This window comes from Equus przewalskii, chromosome 13 (genome assembly GCF_037783145.1).
Source record: "Equus przewalskii isolate Varuska chromosome 13, EquPr2, whole genome shotgun sequence".
Taxonomy (NCBI): Eukaryota; Metazoa; Chordata; class Mammalia; order Perissodactyla; family Equidae; genus Equus; species Equus przewalskii.
This window is the reverse complement of record NC_091843.1, coordinates 52,965,347-52,981,653: the sequence shown is the minus strand read 5'-3', so window position 1 is coordinate 52,981,653 and position 16,307 is coordinate 52,965,347. Positions and strand designations below refer to the sequence as shown.

Here is a 16,307-nt window from a genome sequence, read left to right as displayed (position 1 = left end):
AATATCTGGAACTGTTTTTAGTTGTCACAACTAGGCTCTGGAGGGGTGTGCTACTGGCGTTTAGTGGGTAGAAGCCAGAGATGCTACTAGACAACCTCCAGTGCACAGGACAGCTCCACCATACAAGTAATTATTGGGCTAAAAATGTCAATAGTACTGAAGTTGAGAAACAGTATGTTCTAGAATAATCAGGCTTAAGAAATGAGATATGCCAAAGCAATGCATATGCCCACTGTGGGGAAATTATAGCATGTAAAAGTTTACAGTTTTGGCTTCCCAGCAAGGTGAGGAGAGAGAAGTGGCTTAATTAATACATCTATCCTTCGAGTCTCTTCTGTGTCTGCCATCACGGTGATCCGATGATGTGGTCCTAGCCTGTCCTTATAGCTGGTGCGCCTCCTGGTTCTGATTTTTTGGGCAGGATCTCTTCCTGTGGTTGAACACAAGTTTATCGCACTTGATGAATGGCTTAGAAGAAGACTAAAGTTAGGAAAATTAAATTCATAGAAATTAGTCAAGATAAGTAATTTTTAAAAAAGCCTTTTGAGTTGCTTGCCTTTTTATATAAAGTTTCCTAAAATCAGGGAGTGAACCATTTGAAAGTGATTGTACATGGACTATAAGAAATCTGGTTTTGTGTGCTGTGGAGAGTTCTGTCTCTTTTCCTTTTGATTGGATAAGAGAAAAGGCATTTTTAATTTTAGCATAGTATAATTTTCTTTCATTTTGAGAGATTCAGGAATACTTTTATGGCAGGTTAACTTTAGCCTATATTTGTTATATTGTATAATTAATTGCGTGAACTTTTTCTCCCCCTGTACACACCCAGTTTTCTGGAATGTGACACACATAAAAGATATTTGCTGTAAATAAGTTGTCTTGTGCACACTTGTCAAATTTAAAGTGTTTAATTCAGGTGGTGAATTTTAATGTTAAATATAAATATAACGTATTAAATATACTCAAAATTATTGAAAGCAGGTATTTATAGCTCTTGAAGTTGCTCTCAATTCGTTGATCTTATGCAAGTGATTGATTGCCAATTCTTTTTTTTTTAATTTGTCCCTTTAAATATATTTCAAGTAGTATGTTTAATGCTCTACATCAACATTTTTACTAGAATTAAATTCATGTATATGAATCTGGGGTTATGCTTATAATAGCTTTTCAGTTTTCTCCTTCCTTTTTTTTTTTGCTATTGCATGAACCCTTTGACTCTAATGTAAGGCAGTTTATCCATTTGGTTAATCTTTCAGGGCTTACTATGTGCACTTTGCATTGATGACTATAATGGCTTTAAAAATTGTTTCAGGGGCTGGCCCAGTGGCACAGCAGTTAAGTGCACACATTCCACTTCTCAGCGGCCCGGGGTTCACCTGTTCGGATCCCGGGTGCGGACATGGCACTGCTTGGCAAGCCATGCTGTGGTAAGGCGTCCCACATATAAAGTGGAGGAAGATGGGCACGGATGTTAGCTCAGGGCCAGTCTTCCTCAGAAAAAGAAAAAAAGAGGAGGATTGGCAGCAGTTAGCTCAGGGCTAATCTTCCTTAAAAAAAAAAAAATGTTTCAGCCTAGTTTAGTGTGATTTGAGGCACTAAGCCAATACTCTTGTGTGCTGGGTCCCTTTTACACCTCATAGTTGGAATGTTTTAAATTAAGACTGGAAGAATAACAGCTCATGTAATATTTGGCATGAATGTTCCACACTTCTGTGTTGGAATAACATACCCTCTTTCTTCGTTGAGCTTTAGCAATGACTCCGTAATCCAAGGGGTACTTTGGTTTTAATCTAAGCCTGGTTTTTGTAGCTGTGTTTCAACTTAATTTATAATTGCATTTTTAAAAAGTTCTCTTCAGATGTTTAAACATTCAGGTTTTTCTTTTGACCTTGGAGTTTTGTTGTATGAAGTTTGCAGAAAATGAATCCAAGTTTACGGTGGAGAGACTCATTCCTAAAAACTTGATTGTCATGAGAACCATGACAAGGTATGCTTAGTAACAGATGTGCTTAATAATAAATGGTCAGATGTTCTCCTGAGAGTCTGAGCAAGTGTGTGGATGTGGTGTGTGAGTGTGTGTGTTGGGAGGGGGTTTGACCTCTGCTGGGCTTGGGGGGCAGGATGGGGATGAAGAGAATTAAATTAGTGCTTAAGGACTGAATGCATCAAGCCCAAACCTTGAAATAGAAATAGCCTGAGACCATTCTGGTTTCTTGGAACAGGGTATTTTGGGTTATTTAAATATATATTGGTGTAACTTTTATTCCAATATGTTTGTCTACATTCTCATCATATGCAAGAACAACTAGGTGAATTGGTAGCCCCTGTGTAGATGTTCCTTAGAATGAGGACCTGTTTGTCCATACATGTAAAAAGAACTGGTTTGGTTTGGGGAGTACAGGATTAACAAGGTGGGGCAAGAGTTAATAGTTTCCAAATGTTTGAAAGCCATGGAAGAAGGATTAGACACGTTCTGTGTATCCTGAAGGTACGGAACCCGAGCCAGAGGATTGAAATACAGGAAAACAGATTCTGGCTCAGTTCAAGGTGTCCAAAGAGATCACGAGCCCTGGGCTGGTGAGGGGTAGGGAGTAGATGGAGTGAAGAGGTGAAGGAGTTCACTCCCAAAGGAGGTTGTCAGGAAGACCACAAATGGGAGGGGACACGAGATGCCAGCAGTGGACTGGGAGTGGATGTTGGACTAGATGATCTTTAAGTTCCATTCTCGTCTAGCCGTTCTGCGATTTTTAGGACATATTACATCCCCTGAAAAATAAAAAAATGAAGACATCTGGCATTTGAAGGGGAATTCCAGATTCATTAGTTCAGGGTCCCTAATGGCTTTTTCTCTCCAGCTTCTTCAAGTCCTCCTTCAATTATACCTCCTCTTCTAAACATCACTTTCTTTCTCCTTTTGGGAATATCCCCATCAGCAACAGAACATGCCTTTTTAGCACCCATCTTAAAAAATGAAAAACAAAATTTCTCAATCCAAAGTAGCCTTCCAGCTCTTGCCCTATTTTTCTGCTCTCTGTTCTGGTAGAACTCCCCAAAACTCCCCACACGAGTTGTCTCTGCCTGTGGTCTCTTCTCCTCCCTTCTTCCTCACCCCTCCATTCCTCCAAAACCATTCCTTTTAAGGTCACCGGAGACCTCTATTTTACCAAATCCCTTGGCCACTTCTCCATCCTCATCTTCCTCAACCTCAGCAGTTTTCCACATCCTTCGTCCCTCCCTCTTAAAACACTTTCTTGCCTTGGCTTCCAGGGCATCACACCCACATTTCCCCCTCCCTTAGTAATTCCTCCTTCCAAGGGCCTTGATGGTACTGAAGTGCCCCAGGGCTCAGGCCCTGCCTCTCGTCTCCTTACCCACAGTCTCTGGGCAGTGGTTCTTACCCTGGCTTGGGCTGCTAAATGAAAAAGGCGGCGGGGGAGAGGAGGGTAGGTCTTATTCAAGTCTACTTAATTTAGAATCTCAGGGAAGACTCATGGGCATCAGTTTTTAAAATTTTGCTTTGTTTGTTTGTTTTTCTTTTTGTTACCTGGGTGTACCAGTGTGCAGTCAGGATGGGGGATCCAGGTGATTTCACCTAGTCCCACAGAGTAAATACCTAATACTAGCTAGCTAATGACTTCCAAACTAATGTATGTAACACATCTTTTCCAAACTCCAGATTTGATTATTCTGTTGTCTGTTTTACACTTCCCCTAGGCATAGGCATCTTGATTCTACCTCCTGCTCCTACAAACCTGCTGCTCCCCCCGGTTTGCCCGTCTCGGTCCACATGTTTGTATACATAGCTCTCAGGCTGAAAGCCTCAGCGGCGTCTTGATTCCTCTCATTCCTTCAGCATTCCACAGCTAATTCAACAGCAAGTCCTGTCCATTTTCCTTCCAAATATGTATATCCCACTTCTCACCACTTCTCCTACTACCACCATTTCTCTTCTCAATGATCGCAGTAGCCTTTGAACTCCCTGTGCTCTTGCCTGCCCCCCTCAGCCACTTCTCCTTATGTAGTCAGAGTCCTCTTATAAAACCTTTCAGACCTTGTCGTTACCTTGCTCTATGCCCTCCTATACCTTCCTGTCACAATCAATAAAGTTTGCACTTCTTACCATGAGGTACACTGTGAGCGTTGAGGGGCCCCAGACCAACTCTCCAGCATCATCTCTTCCCACCCGCAGCATCTCCCACTCCTATGAGACCACACTGGCTGCCTTGCTGTTCCTCAAACTTTCCAGGCTTGCTCCTGCCTCAGAGCCTTTGCACCCACCCTTCCCTCAGCCCAGAAGGCCCTTCCCCCCAGCTTGATCTTTGGCTCTCTCCCGTACTCTTCTCAGGTTTCTGCTTGGATGTCACCCCAGGAGAAGGCCCATCCAAAAGGCACCCCTCTCCCGGTCACTCTATCCTTTCCTTCTGGCTTATTTTTTCCCCCACAGCATTTATCTCTCTTTGACATCCCGTTTTTCTGGCTGTTTCGCTAGAACTGCTGTATCCCCAGCACTAAACAGTGCCCATACATAGTAGATGACCAGTAAATACTTTCGACTTCCCAGAACTTTGCATTTTGTCTCTTCCGTGGCTCTCGGTCCCTTTTCTGGCCCCTTTTCCAGCCCCTGAGCGGACCATGCTGGCCATGGTCAGGATCTACTGCTAAGTCTATCTCAGAACCTGCTCTCTTCCGCTGCCTCCCAGTTGGCCTCTGCCCGCTCACAGATAACTCCAGAACTGTAGAGGGGTGGGGAAGAAGTGCGGCCCCCTCTGGCATTTCAGTGATAGGTGGATAGACACTCTGCCATTTTCTCCTTGACTGCTCTGTGCACGTCTGTGCTGCTCCTGTGTTCTGCCTGCAGACTTGCCCTTCGTAATCCGTTCTCCCCATTTTCTTCTTTCTTCTCTCTGTTCCTTCTCAGTCTCCTTTCTCTTCTCTGTCCCTCCCTTAAATGTTGATATTTCTTAGGGCTCTGTCTGGGTTCTCTGCTCTTCTTATATCACTCTCTTTCTTGGTGCTTCTCCCCATTCCTAAAGTTTCAGATTCTCCGCATGGTAATGACTTACAAATTTGTGTTTCAAGCCCATCTTCTTGTCGAAGGTCTGGACCTGTATGTCCAGCTGTAAAGTGTCCATCAGTACTTGGATATCTCACAGGCAACTCAAATTCAATGTGTAGTAAGCTGAACTTACCTTCTCTTCCCGTTTTCCCCTGAGTAAATCATGCAGTTGGCTATCTAGAAACCTGGAAGGCTTCTTCCTCTACCTCACCCATACCTGCACTCAATTGCCAATATTATCAGTTCTCCTATTAAAGAGCTGTAGAATCTGTACACTGCTTGTCACAGGATGGCCACCAACTAGAGACTTCAAGGACAGCTCACATGCCACATGCCCCCTCCTCCCGCCCACACACCAGTCTGGCTTCCTGTGCTGCTTTGATCTTTATGAAATGTCCATCTGATTATATCATCCCCAGCTTAAGATGCCTCACTGGAGTTTTGATAAAGTCTAAACTTTTAAAACAGGGCTTATAAGATCCTTTATAACCTGTTCTCAAACTAACTGTACTTGTTGGAGTTTCCTGGAAGTATCTGCCTCCTTCACTCCATACCCCCGGCCCACCTCCCCAGTACGTCACAGACCTCCTCTGGCCCCCCTGTTTATCATTTATCCTAGGGGCTGCCGTGGGGCACAGTGAGCCCTCACTAAATATTTGTTGAATGAATGTGAGAAGGCAGTGGCCCTGGATTGTAATTTTCAGTGTCCTCATTCTGATTTAATTTGCCTTAAAAATTTAAAGTCTTCCAGAGTCAAAAATTTCTGTTTTGGGGCCATCTTAGTAGCATAGTGGTTATGTTCACATGCTCCCCTTTGGCAGCCCGGGATTTGCCAGTTTGGATCCCAGGCGTGGACCTATGTACTCTTATCAAGCCATGCTGTGGCAGCATCCCACATATAAAGTAGAGGAAGGTGGGCACAGATGTTAGCTCAGGGCCAGTCTTCCTCTGCAAAAAGAGGAGGATTGGTGGTGGATGTTAGCTCAGGGCTAATCTTCCTCAAAAAAAAAAAAAAAGTATTCAGTGAACCCATGTGGACCTGGCATATGAGGCCGGCCCAGTGGCATAGCGTTTAAGTTTGTGCACTGTGCTTTGATGGCCTGAGGTATGCTCGTTTGGATCCTGGGCGCAGACCTATGTACTCCTTGTCAAGCTGTGCTGTGGCAGGTGTCCCACATATAAAATAGAGGAAGATGGGCACAGATGTTAGCTCAGGGCCCATCTTCCTCAGCAAAAAAGAGGAAGATTGGCAGTGATGTTAGCTCAGGGTTAATCTTCCTCGAAAAATTAAAAAATAAAAATAAGTAAAAAATTTAAAAATTTCTGTTTTTGGGCCGGCGCAGTGGCGTAGTGGTTAAGTTTGCATGCTGTGCTTCAGCCGCCCAGGGTTCGCAGATTCGGATCCCAGGCATGGACCTGTGCACCACTTATCAAACCATGCTGTGGTGGCATCCCACATAAAACAGAGGAAGATTGGCACAGATATTAGCTCAGGGCCAGTCTTCCTCAAGCAAAAAGAGGAAGATTGGCAACAGATGTTAACTCAGGGCCAATCTTCCTCACACGCACATACAAAATTTCTGTTCTGTTATAAAGTCCTGTGTATATGTTTCCCTCAGCTCTGTAATTTCCAGGGGATTATTAAAAATGAAACTAAAAGAAATATGTGGGATTCTGCTAGCAAATCACTTTCAATCTGTGCTCCTTGAGGGACTGTTGAGTGCCGAGCTTAGGAGCCTGCCAAACAGGACGTAGGAACCAAACTACCATTGTGACCGAGCGCCGAGCAGGGAGGCAGATTGGCTGAATGGGCCTCTGCAGTGAACTTTTTCAACTTGGGCATGCTTAGCCAGGATCGGAATCCCTGAGACTTGTTGTGACTTGTCTGAACTGTTTATTAAATTTTCAAACCTCTTTGGGAGGAAGGCTTGAACACAAGAGTATATGTAGGTTTTGAGGGGTAAATTTTATTTAAAAGAAGTAGACAAGAATGTACGCATGGTTAACGCGTAATAATATAAGGGGGACTGTTGCTCTCAGTTGTAGTGAATCTAAGGAACAGGGAAAGGTTGTTTCCTTAGAAGATCCGGGTCAGCATTTCACACTTCACCCTCAGGGCTGGGAGCTCCTGGGTGAGGTTTCTAAGTCTCCATCCTCTCAGAATTCCTATCTCGAACTTCTTCAGAACAAGGATCAGAGGGGCCTAACAGTCAGTGCTGAGTCAGAGGGATAAGCAAGAAAGGAATGACACACTTCCTGCCCTAAGTTCTAGGGAGTTTTTATGGTTTGTTTTTTTATTTGGCTTTCAAGATTCCCTAAGAAGACAGAAGATTTCCCTAGCCATCTCTCAATCAGCAGCCTCTGTATATTTTGTGATCTCGTAGGATGTCCACTCTGCTATACCTTCTTGTTACTCACAGGTTTTTAAAAAGCTTTTTTCCTTAATAAAAAAGTATCACATGCTTGTGTAGTGTATTTATCAGCTACAATTTGACCAAAAAAAAAAAAAAACGAAAAATGAAAAAAAAGGTACTCCTTAATTTCACTACCCAGGAAAAAAACATACTGTGAATATCACTCCAAGCTTTTTCTGTATGCCTATAGTTTTTCTCTACAAAAATTATATAGTACTTAATATAATTATTTTCTGTTCTTTTATGTATTGCTTTGTAGTCTTTGTGAAGAGTTCTCATGTTTTTAACTATTCTACGAGATCATTTTTAAAGACTGTGTTTCATGCCATTATATAGTTGCACCCTAATTCACTTAACCGGTCCCCCACTTGGACAGTGGAGCTGTTTGCAGCCGTCACCATTATCATAGCACCCCACAGCTCCCTTGCACTGCAGCTGTCCGCACTTGTCTCTGTTTCATTGGATATATTCCTGGAAGTGTTTCAAAGGGCATGTAGAATTTTAAGGTTTTGATCTTTATTGCCACTTTGCCTCCCAGGCATTTGCCCTGCTTTACATTCCCACCATATAATACAAACTTCTGACCATGTCCTATATAATCCTCCCTATTCTGGCCTTTGCCTGACTCCCCTCTGCTTCCCACACTTTTCTTCCCGTGCTTCCAGCGCTGCAGCCACACTGGCCCCCTTTCCGCTCCTTTCCCTGGAGCGTGCCAGGCTTGTCCTACCTCAGACTGGAGCACCTGCTCTTCCCACTGCCCGGCCTGCTCTTCCTCTGGCTCTGGGCATACACCTGCGATACCACCTCTGCCAGAGTGGTCTCCACCAGGACCCTCTGTCCATTTCCATCCTGGCACCTCTCACAATCTGTCCTTTATGTATGTGTTTACTTGGCTGCCATCTCTTTCTCCCATTTAATGTCGGTTCATGTATTTTATTTTCCACCACGTCCCCAGCACCTATGTCAACACCTAGCATGCAGTAGGTACAGGATAAATGTGGGTTAATTTTGGTGGATGAATGAGGAAATCTCCCTGTCACCTAGGAATGTGTAGTGTAGTGGGGATAACGAGATGTGTATGGTAATGGCTATCTCTTGGAGTGATGTGCTAAATGTTGTAAGAAAGCTTGTGAGTGGCGTAGGGAGACAGAGTAGTGGGAGCTGGTGTGAGCTACAGGCATCACGACAAGCCTCGTGTGAGCTGAGCCTTGGGAGACTGGCAGTGTTTTGTAGCTGATGATGGTGGAAAGGACTCCAGAGGCCAAGCATAGTGGGGGAGCAGAGGCCCAGAAGTAGGACAGTGCTAAGCACAGTTGGGGCAGGACTGGGGACCCCTTAACTCCGGTGCTGACAGTGTGGACTCTGATCCACGAGCAGCTGGGAAGCATTGCACATTCCTCATCAGAGAGTGACGTGGTAAAGTGAGGATGTGGAAGCACTTTTTAAGTTCCGTTCTAGGCACAGATGGTGATGTTATGGTGACGGAGCTGTGCTTTCAGATGTGCCTTGAGGGCAACTAAGCGAAAGGAACCAGAAGTTCAGGCTAGAGGATGAAGCCCAAAGTAGGATGGGGTGATGGGGCCGGAACGAAGCGGAAGGCAGAAGGGGCATAGCAGAGGTGAGGAAACATGAGAACTTGGTGGCTGGCAGGGCGAGAGCGAAGTTCATAATGATGCTGAGGCTTCTTGTGTGAATTACTGATGAGAAGGTGAAATATGGAGCCCAGAAGAGAAGTGTTTTGGGGTAGGGAAGTGTATGAATTTAGTTTTAGCCCACCCCTTTGCCGTATGAGTGAGCTTTCTAGATTAAACTAGCCCATGTGCTCTCCTTTGTCCTGAAAGTTCTTGAGTGATGAGAAGATAGAGGAGGGGAGATGGAAATACACCACAGGACAGGAGACTCCAGGCTCCCATGGCCCCCTCCTCATGTGTAAGTGTGGGACTGCTTAGTGGGAAGGGAAAGCGGGGCTCTCAGATCTCTACAGGGGATGAGAAGTAGTTTGCTGGCAGTGCCTGCTCCCCAGTCAGCACATGGAAGGGGCTTGTCTGATGTCAGCTTGTTGTTAGGTAAACTTGTTCAGTTGCTAGACTGGGGAGGATGCGGTGGAGGACAGGTGCTGACTGTTGGGTGCCTGAGCATGGGGGCTCTGGGTACTGATGGGATAAGGCCTAGAACTGGGTGACACTTTGTCCTTCCCCTGCAAATGGTCAAAACTGATGTTTGTTTTTCCTGAGGGAAAAAATCAAAGGGAAGCTTTACTCAAGACATGCTGTAATTTCTTTTTTTTTTTTACATTTTTTTTTCTTTTTGAGGAAGATTAGCCCTGAGCTAACATCTGCTGCCAATCCTCCTCTTTTTGCTGAGGAAGACTGGCCCTGAGCTAACATCCGTGCCCATCTTCCTCTACTTTATATGTAGACGCCTACCACAGCATGGCTTGCCAAGCGGTGCCACGTCTGCACCCGGGATCTGAACCGGCGAACCCCGGGCCACTGAAGCCGAACCTGCAAACTTAACCGCTGTGCCACTGGGCCAGCCCCGACATGCTATAATTTCTGATTGCTCTCTAAATTGGAAAGTTTCTGAAAGTTCTTCTTATTATTTTAAATTTAGGTTTGAAAATAGCCACATAAGTAAAACTACAAAATGACAAAGCTCTCTGTCCTCTAGAGGGGGAATGGAGAGTAGGCATTCTCTGGAAAGTTGTCTTTTCAAGAAGCCACTTTCTGCCACCTTTAAAGCAAAGGGTTTCACAGAATCCAAATGGCAATGAGAAGGGAGGAGCACAGATGGAAAGACAGCAGCACTTGGTGAATGAGAGACCATCCAAACCAAGAGGGGAATCAGTGATGATGGGTGACAGGGGGCTGATGGGATCCAGAGAGGTTAAAACAGAGTGAAAAATGACCAGGTTTGGTGATGGAGGGAGGGTTAGGAATTCAGCTTGGGAAATATCATATGTTGTATATTAACAAGAAATTCTAGAAATTTATAGAGAAATTTACTCTGCAATTGGAGAGTTTTTCTTGGCAAGTAGAGAGTTTCATTAGTTTAGTGTTTTATTGCTTGGGATCACGTTCAGTTTTACATGAAGGTTTGCAATGGAAGAATGCTGTAAAACATCAGGACTCGGTTTGTATTCAGTTCAGCAGAAAATAAACCACATCCAAGTGCCAGTGTATTTATTGCAGCAGGCGCACAGCGTTTCTTTGCTTTGTAAATGCTGATTTAGTGTTTTTATTGGTGGTGCAAGTGTGAAGAGAGATTTGAGCCTGCATCTCAGGAAGACGGACATAAAGGCTCCTTCTGGAGTCCTCAGAGCCGGCGCTCACCGCAGCTGCCCTGCTAACCAGCTAGCGGTGTGATTTCTGGGCACGCCTTTCCTCCTCCTTGGGCTGCCTCATTTTCCTTGCTTGTGAAATGAGGTTAGATAATATCAGAGGACTTACCGACACCAAAATTAGGTGATTCTAAGAGCGAAGAGAAAGACAGCCTTTTTTTTTTTGCTTCTGAGTAGCATTTTATAAAATTTATACTTAAAACATAGAAACACACATGTGATAGAAAGGTCTGCCTCCCACACTGATTTTTTTGTGCAGCCCTGTGGGGAGGAGGCTGTGCATGGCAGCCGACATGATGACAGACTTGAGAAGTCTCCACCCCAGCCCTATCTCTGATGCCAACACTGGGTCCCAGCAGCTCCTCTTCACGCTGTTTAACTCACCTCTGCCTGGCCTTTAAAGGTGGGTTTCCAGATATTCTTTTTGTTTTCCAGGCAGTCCTCTATTTGTGCTTTCTTTCTGGTGAACCAGGGACTCTTTCATGATAGGATATTAAGAGAAAAAAGCCAACAGATGTAGAGTAACACACCTAGGTTCATATCCTAGCTTTGCTCTAAGCAGGTGTGTTAAATTCATGGAGCTCAGTTCCCTTATGTGTAACCTGGGGATAGTTGTGTCCACCCCCAGGGTTTTGGTGAGGACTAGAAGAATGTAGGGAAATCATCGTGCGTGCTGCCCAGCAGCTAGCGGCTGCTCAGCCAGTGGGATTTCCCCACCCTTGTCTAGACATGAACCACGTACTCCTCTGCAGTGGCAAAGCCTCCTTGGGTGAGAGAGGGTGAGTCTCACCATTTGCCGTCTCTGTGGTAACATCTAGAACATCCTCTGGAGCACCTTGCCATTCTCAGGCGTTGTGTCTCCTGGAGTCATTTCCCCTCAGCCTGCCTGCCTTCCTGCTTCGCCACTGACTCTTTCCTCCTTGAAGGACAGGAGAGGGACAAAAAGAAGCAAGTCAAATCGAGGAGGTGGCTCCGGTTGGGGCCATGGTTTTAGAGAGCCCATTGAAAGAGGAGGGGTGGCTGGGAGAAGGCAGAAGAAGAGGGTCCAGAGAGGACCAGTGGGGAGAGGGGAGGGTTGAACAGGAAGCAAACAGCACTACTCTTGTCAGCGGCGGTATTGTGCACTAGCGACTAGGGAGCGTCTTGGGAATGCCAGAGCATGAAGGTCACGGTGTTCTGTAGACGTTTCCAGTTCTCTCTCTGAAGCTATGGAATCAGATGAGAAAAACCAAATGAAGGTATCTTTTTCATGCAGGCACACATTTCATCATTCTTCTGGTGATTTTGTTGAATATGCTGCTGATAAGGATGTGGGTGGCTGTAAAGGAAATATTTTCTTGGGGTGTGTATTAAGCAGTTGATGAAACTAGGCCAGAGAGTGTATGTTCTGGAGATTGTTCTGGGAGGGTAGGGCTTGGGTCTCGTGCCTTCTCTTCTCAGCCCTGCCTCATCATGCAGGTCCCTGTTGAATATGCTGCTTAATCTCTTTTGCTATGTCAGTCTCACTGGGAATTGGGATCGCCACCCACTTTCCCTGGGTGTGGGGATAGTGAGATGATTTAAGTGATAGTGCCTTGCTCTGAGACGCCTAGATAATATAGCGTGCCTGTGCTCCCAAGAGGACGATCTGGTTTTCAAGTAGCCACCATCATGTGGTTGTAGATAGATGAAGAGGAAGGTACCAGATAAGATGGGCCCAGACTTCCCTAGCGACGGCTTATTTAGCGTCATGGTGAAGTTCCAGAGTGTCTCTGTCAATGGCAGTGCCAGTTGCACTCCTAAGGGCAGTGGTTTGAGGGTGTTGGGGTGCTGAGGAGCACCCTGCTTCAGTGGTGGAGTTGTGTTCAACAGAAAAAGACAGAGCTACGTGTGATCCTGAGCACATATTGCCTTAACAAAGCTGGATGTGGACAGATTCCTCAGTCACTGGGCCACCAGGCAGAGTGTCTAGGGCTAGACGTCCCGCCTGCCTCCTCTTCCTCCCTACCTCAGGGCATGGGTGATGCCTCTGCAGTGGGCGACTCTCACAGCTGTAGATCCTTCAATCTCCTGAAAGTGTCCTAATTTGCAAGTCCTCGGGAGGTACAGAGAGCTGTATTCATGTCTACAAAAGCAACTGAAGAGAGTTAGATATTTTTTTACATAAGGCTATTCTGTGAGTTCTGACTGCTCCACAAATCTCCCTGATCTCTGTCTATGATTCTTCTTTCTTCCCAAATGAAGTAGGATGAGAAGAATATATAATTACAGCTGCTGGGACTGCTTTAAAAAACAGCAAACTTTGAATAGATCTGAGCCTGTAAGACCTGGGCATTCTGAGCTTAAATAAGAGAAAAGGGAGGAATGTCATAGGGAAATGACCTCTTGCATGACTTTTAGTCTATCCAGATGTGTTGTTTCTTATTCCCCCATTGTTGGAGAGCTCTCTCAAAAATCAGGAATTGGTCCTGCTGTGTGCGGAGGTGCTCAAATGATTCATGAGGCTCTAATGCTTGCAGCCTTCTCTGCCCTGGCCTGGTGTCAGCACCATCTTGATGCCTCCCTGACTGCGGTGCAGCATGTGTGAGGGCTCTGCCACCATGGTGGCCGTTGTTTTCATGTAATGCTGTACGACTCTTCCTCTAGCCTTCCCTTCCCGCAGCTTCACTGTGCTGCTCCATCCTCTCCCAGCGCTAGTGGACGGAGTGGTTCCTGGTAGCCACCCAGCCGTGCAGCTACCACTGAGGCCACATTTTAAGGAAATGTGAGAGACCACTTCCTCTGTTTAGATGTAAGATTCTGCTCTTTACACTTTGTGACTTACCATTGGAATTGCCAATGAGTCAGTGTTTGGGAAGTCCTTGTGGTTTAGAATCCTGCGCTTCCAGGAGGAGTTTTCTCTTAGCATCTTCTTTGACCCTTAGTCCCTGATGAAGTTGTCATAGCATTAAGGGGCCGGTCAGAATTTGGGGAGATAACATGAAGGAAAGCAAAATGACGGTTTCTAAGGTATAAACTTCAAACCATTATGAGTTAACCACGTGATAATGTAGGCTAAAGAAAATAGGAAACCTATGTTTGCAAATTGATGTTGATTTGGTATCTCTTTTAGCCTCCTCCCCAAATTCGTAGTAGGCATTTGATTTTGATTTAGGTCAACGATAATGTTCATTGCTATTTGAGCACTCACTGTGCATCAGGCAATATGTTATTTGCTTCCCATGGTTCTCTTTACATCTTGAAAGCAATTCTATGAGGTAGGTGGTATTACTCTCATTTGACAGAAAATAAAATTGTTCACAGAGGTAGAGTAACTTGCAAGTCTACAAAACCAGAAAGTAGCATAGCTAGAATTTGAACCGAGCCTAGTAGACTCCACAGCACTTGTCCATTGCATTCCACTTGGTATCTTTTTTGCTGAGTACCTGGTAGGCTCAAGGCAGAGTGTTATTGCTACAGAGGATAAAAATCAAATCAAGAAACTTACCAGGTAGTGGAGGATAAGATAGATATGCCACCAAAGATAATATAAGGACAACTGTGATTAGATACCCAGAAAGTGTTAACCAAGAAAGCTCAGATGGGGCTGGCCCAGTGGCGCAGCAGTTAACTGTGCACATTCCGCTTCTTGGCAGCCCAGGTTCACCGATTCGGATTCCGGGTGAGGACATGGCACCACTTGGCAAAAGCCATGCTGTGGTCGGCGTCCCACGTATAAAATAGAGGAAGATCAGCGCGAATGTTAGCTCAAGGCCAGTCTTCCTCAGCAAAAGGAGGAAGATAGGCAGTAGTTAGCTCAGGGCTAATCTTCCTCAAAAAAAAAAAGCTCAGATGAGGTACTGTGAGGGTTAAAGGAAGAGGCTGAGATCCTACATAGCTCATTGGGATCCTCAGGAAACGACATCATAGAGGTGCTGCTCTTGAAGTGCACCTCGGGGACTGGCAGAATCTTACCCGGTGGGGATGGATAAGGGAAAGATTTGGGGGTGATGATGACTGTCGAATGCCCAGGTAAATACATAGCTTCTAAAGAGACTATTAGATATTATAATGCATATATCTGTGTGTATGTACATGTGTGTATTGTGTGTCCCTGGATACAGTCACATGTACATTCATTGTAAAAACCTTATATTCTCTTCAAAAGCAAAAGGCTAGTCATTTTAAGCAGCAACGTTGCCCCAACTGTATTCTCTAGTTCTCCTGAGAATTGGAACACCTCTAAGCAGTACTGCTATTAATAGGCATTCATGTTTCTACTAGCCAGGTTGGAATGAGATGGGTTTTTTTTAATTTTCTTTTTTCCAGGCATCTATGATTGGAGCTGCTCAGTTTTTTTTTTTTTAAAAGTATTGTGCGTCTTTTCTAGCATGTTGAAACGTTAGACTTCCTGTTTCTGCTTGATTTTGAAAGTGTCTCCTGTACACCTATCACAGGTAATCCCGTGTTTCTGTGTAGCCATAGTTTTCAGGTGGCAAGTGCAGGCAGCAACCAGTCCATCCCCATTGTGGACGTGGAGACCGCTCGGGATTCACAGTTAAAGGCTACATAGTGCATTCCACCACAGGTGACGAAACCCAGCTCCCAGAATAACAAGCAAGACAACTTTTGAGGTGACTGTTGTTGACTAGTGTCTTCTGTGCGTTTGTTTGGTAATCTTCTGGTGGATTTTTCAAAAGGACGACATAAATTCTTTGGAATTATTCTCGGGGAGGACTACTGTTCCTGAAGGCGATACAGATGCCATAGAATACATAGCAACAGGATAGCTGTGTATGTTCCTCCAGTCTGTGCGACTCTACCAAGGTGCTGTGAAGCTGTCCGTCTGATTGACGCAGGGAGGACATGCTGAAACTAGGTGAGTTAAAACTGCCCTCGGACTAAGTTGGATGTAATGTCTTCGTTGGAATCTGGCGGAATATTCAGATGACTAAGTAACATGGTGTTGCCATGTACAAGGGAGTAACATTTGCTTGCGGCTTTAAAGTGGTTGTGTCCAGCAAATCACTGCTTTTCTTTTGCTGTGACTCGGTGTGGAGAATCCGTGTTAAGCTGAGGGAGGTTTGATTATGGTGGGTGGAAAAAATCGCATCTGAAGTTTTTGTGTAGACAGTTTCATTTGTAAACAAATGAAAGGTTGAAATGTTTCAGAAATGGGGCTCTAAGAAGATTAGATAGCTTTTTCCCTTAAACTTTCTCCTTTTTACATTTCCCGTGTGTTTATTAACCCTAAGATGGCTCTGATTCGCAGTGGTCTGCAAGTGGCGGTCACGCTGTGTGGTGACCTGCCAACACAGGGTGTTTATTTTTATTCTCCCATCGTGAAGATATTTGTCAGAATATTGCTGCTCCCATTTCCTCTAACAGCCAATAAACAACTTTATCCCGTATATAAGGCCTTTTGTACTTTTAAAATGTAGCTTAGGCTTGTTTTCAGCCATACTTAATGCTGCTACAAGTAGACTTAATTTTATTTTTAAGGCAAATTGGAAAAGTTTTCAAGGATTGAAATAAAGAG

The 16,307-nt window shown here is 44.8% G+C and overlaps 1 protein-coding gene across 8 annotated transcripts in view; it reads left to right on the top strand.

Moving 5' to 3' along the window:
- Positions 1-16,307, top strand: part of TNFAIP8 (TNF alpha induced protein 8) — a 111,815-nt gene that overhangs the window by 33,657 nt on the left and 61,851 nt on the right. For 2 of the 8 annotated variants that reach the window (XM_008516039.2, XM_070569491.1), the window contains one exon: positions 15,469-15,647. The exons of 5 other annotated variants lie outside the window; for them this stretch is intronic. In XM_008516039.2, the coding sequence (XP_008514261.1) occupies positions 15,635-15,647 (13 nt within the window). In that variant the 5' untranslated portion in view covers positions 15,469-15,634. Of the gene's footprint in view, positions 1-10,902; positions 11,214-15,468; positions 15,648-16,307 lie in introns of those variants that run through there. One more of the 8 variants, XM_008516036.2, reaches the window with a different exon arrangement.